This window comes from Heptranchias perlo, unplaced genomic scaffold (assembly GCF_035084215.1).
Source record: "Heptranchias perlo isolate sHepPer1 unplaced genomic scaffold, sHepPer1.hap1 HAP1_SCAFFOLD_313, whole genome shotgun sequence".
NCBI lineage: Eukaryota > Metazoa > Chordata > Chondrichthyes > Hexanchiformes > Hexanchidae > Heptranchias > Heptranchias perlo.
Window position 1 is genome coordinate 67501 of NW_027139325.1, and position 5410 is coordinate 72910.

Sequence of the window (5410 nt, forward strand, 5' to 3'; positions counted from 1 at the left end):
GAATGAGTGTGTGAGTGTGAGAGTGTAAGAGTGCAAGAGTGAGTGTGAGTGTGTGAGAGTGTGGGTGTGAGAGTGAGTGAGTGTGTGAGTGTGATAGTGAGTGTGTGAGTGAGTGTGAGAGTGTGGGAGTGAGTGTGAGAGTGTGGGAGTGAGTGAGAGTGTGGGAGTGAGTGTGAGTGTGTGAGTGTGAGTGTGGGAGTGAGTGTGAGTGTGTGAGTGTGAGTGTGGGAGTGAGTGTGAGTGTGTGTGTGGGAGTGAGTGTGAGTGTGAGAGTGTGGGAGTGAGTGTGTGTGAGTGTGAGAGTGTGGGAGTGAGTGTGAGTGTGGGAGTGAGTGTGAGTGTGTGAGTGTGAGAGTGATTGAGTGAGTGTGAGTGTGTGAGTGTGAGAGTGAGTGTGAGTGTGGGAGTGAGTGTGTGTGTGAGTGCGGGAGTGTGGGAGTGAGTGTGGGAGTGAGTGTGAGTGTGAGAGTGTGGGAGTGAGTGTGAGTGTGGGAGTGAGTGTGAGTGTGAGTGTGAGAGTGAGTGTGTGAGTGTGTGAGTGTGAGTGTGTGAGTGTGAGAGTGAGGGAGTGAGTGTGAGTGTGGGAGTGAGTGTGAGTGAGGGAGTGAGTGTGAGTGTGTGAGTGAGTGTGTGTGTGAGTGCGGGAGTGTGGGAGTGAGTGTGGGAGTGAGTGTGAGTGTGAGAGTGTGGGAGTGAGTGTGAGAGTGTGGGAGTGAGTATGAGTGTGGGAGTGAGTGTGAGTGTGTGAATGTGAGAGTGAGGGAGTGAGTGTGAATGTTTGAGTGTGAGAGTTTGGGAGTGAGTGTGAGAGTGTAAGAGTGAGAGTGAAGGAATGAGTGTGTGAGTGTGAGAGTGTAAGAGTGCAAGAGTGAGTGTGAGTGTGTGAGAGTGTGGGTGTGAGAGTGAGTGAGTGTGTGAGTGTGATAGTGAGTGTGTGAGTGTGAGAGTGTGGGAGTGAGTGTGAGAGTGTGGGAGTGAGTGAGAGTGTGGGAGTGAGTGTGAGTGTGTGAGTGTGAGTGTGGGAGTGAGTGTGAGTGTGTGTGTGGGAGTGAGTGTGAGTGTGAGAGTGTGGGAGTGAGTGTGAGTGTGTGGGAGTGAGTGTGAGTGTGGGAGTGAGTGTGAGTGTGAGTGTGAGAGTGGTGTGAGTGTGAGTGTGGAGTGTGGAGTGAGGGTGTGTGTGGGGAGTGAGTGTGGTGGGGGAGTGGGTGTGGTGTGTGGGTGGGTGGAGTGTGTGGTGAGTGGGGTGTGGTGTGGTGTGTGAGTGTGTGGGTGAGTGGTGGGGGTGGGTGTTGTGTGGGAGTGTGGAGTGTGTGGAGTGAGGGTGTGAGTGTGAGTGTGGGAGTGAGTGTGTGTGTGAGTGCGGGAGTGTGGGAGTGAGTGTGGGAGTGAGTGTGTGGGAGTGAGGGAGTGAGTGTGAGTGTGGGAGTGAGTGTGTGTGTGAGTGCGGGAGTGTGGGAGTGAGTGTGGGAGTGAGTGTGTGGGAGTGAGTGTGAGTGTGAGAGTGTGGGAGTGAGTGTGAGTGTGTGAGTGTGTGAGTGAGTGTGGGAGTTTGGGAGTGAGTGGGAGTGTGAGAGTGTGAGAGTGAGTGTGAGAGTGTGAGAGTGTGAGAGTGAGTGTGAGTGTGAGAGTGTAGGAGTGAGTTTAACGATCCATTTGATGTACGGTCCCCCCGGCCATCAGAGGGAGGAGCCCTTCGGCCCCTCTACCTGGGACTGGACTCGGTCCGGCCCCGCCCGGTCCCCCCGGCCGATCCCAACCCCCCTCCCCCCCCCCGGGTTCAACACCGTCATCGTCAGCCGTGACTCAGTGGGGGAAATGCTGCTTCTCTCTTTCCTTCTCTCTTTCTTTCCTTCTCTCTTTCTTTCCTTCTCTCTTTCTTTCTCTCTCTCGTTCTTTCCTTCTTTCTCTCTTTCTTTCTTTCCTTCTTTCTCCCTTTCCTTCTTTCTCTCTTTCTTTCTCTCTTTCTTTCTCTTTCTTTCTCTTTCCTTCTTTCTCTCTTTCTTTCTTTCTCTCTCTCTTTCTTTCTTTCTCTCTTTCCTTCTTTCCTTCTTTTTCTCTTTCTCTCTTTCCTTCTTTCTCTCTTTCTCCCATTCCTTCTTTCTCTCTTTCTTTCCTTCTTTCCTTCTTTCTTTCTTTCCTTCTTTCTCCCTTTCCTTCTTTCTCTCTTTCTCCCTTTCTTTCTTCCCTTCTTTCCTTCTTTCGCTCTTTTCTTCTTTCTCTCTTTCTTTCTTCCCTTCTTTCTTTCTCTCTTTCCTTCTTTCTCTCTTTCTTTCCTTCTTTCTTTCCTTTTTTCCTTCTTTTCTTCTTTCTTTCCCTCTTTCTTTCCTTCCTTCTTTCTTTCTCTCTTTCTTTCTTCCCTTCTTTCCTTCTTTCTTTCTTTCCTTCTTTCTCTCTTTCTTTCCTTCTTTCTTTCCGTTTTTCCTTCTTTTCTTCTTTCTTTCCCTCTTTCTTTCCTTTTTTCTTTCCTTCTTTCTTTCTCTCTTTCTTTCTTTCCTTCTTTCTTTCCCTCTTTCTTTCCTTTTCTCCTTCTTTCCTTCCTTTCTTTCTCTCTTTCCTTCTTTCTTTCTCTCTTTCTTTCCCTCCTTCTTTCTTCCTCTCCCTCTCTCTTTCTTTCCCTCTCTCTTTATTTCCTTCTCTCTTTCTTTCCTTCTTTCTTTCCTTCTTTCTTTCTCTCTATTCTTTCGTTCCAAGGACACGGATTTAAGGAGATTGGCGAAACGACCGGAGGCGACACGAGGAAAATCTTTTTTTTCCCAGCGAGTGTTTGGGATCTGGGATGGACTTCCCGAGGAGACGGTGGAGGCAGATTCCTTCAAAAGGGAACTGGATAAACACTCGGAAGGGAAAAGACGTGCAGGGGCTACGGGGGAGTGGGACTGGCCGGATTGCTCCTGCAGAGAGCCGGCACGGACTCGAGGGGCCGAACGGCCTTCTTCCGTGCCGTGACCCCCTTTCGATGACCCGATGCTTCTTTCCTTCTGTTGGTTTTCTCCGCAGGTGTCTTCCGAAGGGAAACCTTTGGGAAAGTTCTGCGGGAACGACAACACCATCGTTGGGAATTCTCCCGGAAGAAGGGTGTTGACTTCTCGAAAAAACGCCATGGACCTGGAGTTCAACTCAGACTTCTCCAACGAGGGAAAGTACCTCGGCTTCCTCGTTCACTATGAGGCCATTGGTGAGTGTTGAGTGGGTCAACGTGTGTGAGATAGGGATACAGGAGACCCTTCCCATGTATCTCAACCCACCTCCTCCCCGGATCCCTCGCTCCCACCTCCCCGCCTTCTCCCCGTATCCCTCACTCCCACCTCCCCACCTTCTCCCCGTATCCCTCACTCCCACCTTCTCCCCGCATCCCTCACTCCCACCTCCCCACCTTCTCCACGTGTCCCTCACTCCCACCTCCCCACCTTCTCCCCGTATCCCTCACTCCCACCTTCTCCCCGTATCCCTCACTCCCACCTTCTCCCCGTATCCCTCACTCCCACCTTCTCCCCTTATCCCTCAACCCCACATACTATCTAACCCGTGATATACCTGCCGTGGGAGTGTTTGACGGGACAGTGTAGAGGGAGCTTTACTCTGTATCTAACCCTGTACCTGCCCTGGGAGTGTTTGATGGGACAGTGTAGAGGGAGCTTTACTCTGTATCTAACCCTGTACCTGCCCTGGGAGTGTTTGATGGGACAGTGTAGAGGGAGCTTTACTCTGTATCTAACCCTGTACCTGCCCCTGGGAGTGTTTGATGGGACAGTGTAGAGGGAGCTTTACTCTGTATCTAACCCTGTACCTGCCCTGGGGAGTGTTTGACGGGACAGTGTGGAGGGAGCTTTACTCTGTATCTAACCCTGTACCTGCCCTGGGAGTGTTTGATGGGACAGTGTAGAGGGAGCTTTACTCTGTATCTAACCCTGTACCTGCCCTGGGAGTGTTTGATGGAACAGTGTAGAGGGAGCTTTACTCTGTATCGAACCCTGTACCTGCCCTGGGAGTGTTTGATGGGACAGTGTAGAGGGAGCTTTACTCTGTATCTAACCCTGTACCTGCCCTGGGAGTGTTTGATGGGACAGTGTAGAGTGGAGCTTTACTCTGTATCTAACCCTGTACCTGCCCCTGGGAGTGTTTGATGGGACAGTGCAGAGGGAGCTTTACTCTGTATCTAACCCTGTACCTGCCCCTGGGAGTGTTTGACGGGACAGTGTAGAGGGAGCTTTACTCTGTATCTAACCCTGTACCTGACCCTGGGAGTGTTTGATGGGACAGTGTAGAGGGAGCTTTACTCTGTATCTAACCCTGTACCTGCCCTGGGAGTGTTTGATGGGACAGTGTAGAGGGAGCTTTACTCTGTATCTAACCCTGTACCTGCCCCTGGGAGTGTTTGACGGGACAGTGTAGAGGGAGCTTTACTCTGTATCTAACCCTGTACCTGCCCTGGGAGTGTTTGATGGGACAGTGTAGAGGGAGCTTTACTCTGTATCTAACCCTGTACCTGACCCTGGGAGTGTTTGACGGGACAGTGTAGAGGGAGCTTTACTCTGTATCTAACCCTGTACCTGCCCTGGGAGTGTTTGATGGGACAGTGTAGAGGGAGCTTTAATCTGTATCTAACCCTGTACCTGCCCTGGGAGTGTTTGATGGGACAGTGTAGAGGGAGCTTTACTCTGTATCTAACCCTGTACCTGCCCTGGGAGTGTTTGATGGGACAGTGTAGAGGGAGCTTCACTCTGCATCTAACCCTGCACCTGTCCTGGGAGTGTTTGATGGGACAGTGTAGAGGGAGCTTTACTCTGTATCTAACCCTGAACCTGCCCTGGGAGTGTTTGACGGGACAGTGTAGAGGGAGCTTTACTCTGTATCTAACCCTGTACCTGCTGGGAGTGTTTGACGGGACAGTGTAGAGGGAGCTTTACTCTGTATCTAACCCTGTACCTGCCCTGGGAGTGTTTGATGGGACAGTGTAGAGGGAGCTTTACTCTGTATCTAACCCTGTACCTGCCCTGGGAGTGTTTGATGGGACAGTGTAGAGGGAGCTTTACTCTGTATCTAACCCTGTACGTGCCCTGGGAGTGTTTGATGGGACAGTGTAGAGGGAGCTTTAATCTGTATCTAACCCTGTACCTGCCCTGGGAGTGTTTGACGGGACAGTGTAGAGGGAGCTTTACTCTGTATCTCACCCTGTACCTGCCCCTGGGAGTGTTTGACGGGACAGTGTAGAGGGAGCTTTACTCTGTATCTCACCCTGTACCTGCCCTGGGAGTGTTTGACCGCAGTGAACACTCGATGTTTTGTGTTCCAGATGTGGATGAATGTTCGGAGCAGGATGAGGAGACCTCACTCTGCGATCAGCTCTGTCACAACTCACTCGGAAGTTATTTTTGCTCCTGTAGCAGGATGAGGAGACCTCACTCTGCGA

At 51.2% G+C, this 5410-nt stretch overlaps 1 protein-coding gene across 1 annotated transcript in view; it reads left to right on the top strand.

Annotated features, from left to right (window-relative positions):
* c1r (complement component 1, r subcomponent) overlaps positions 1-5379 on the top strand; it is a gene marked incomplete at its 3' end in the record, with an annotated part of 13332 nt that extends 7953 nt beyond the window's left edge. Inside the window, exons 3-4 of the mRNA XM_067978546.1 lie at positions 2998-3175; positions 5294-5379. Of these exons, the coding sequence (XP_067834647.1) occupies positions 2998-3175; positions 5294-5379 (264 nt within the window). The remainder of the gene's footprint in view (positions 1-2997; positions 3176-5293) is intronic.
* Positions 5380-5410: the final 31 nt, after the last annotated feature.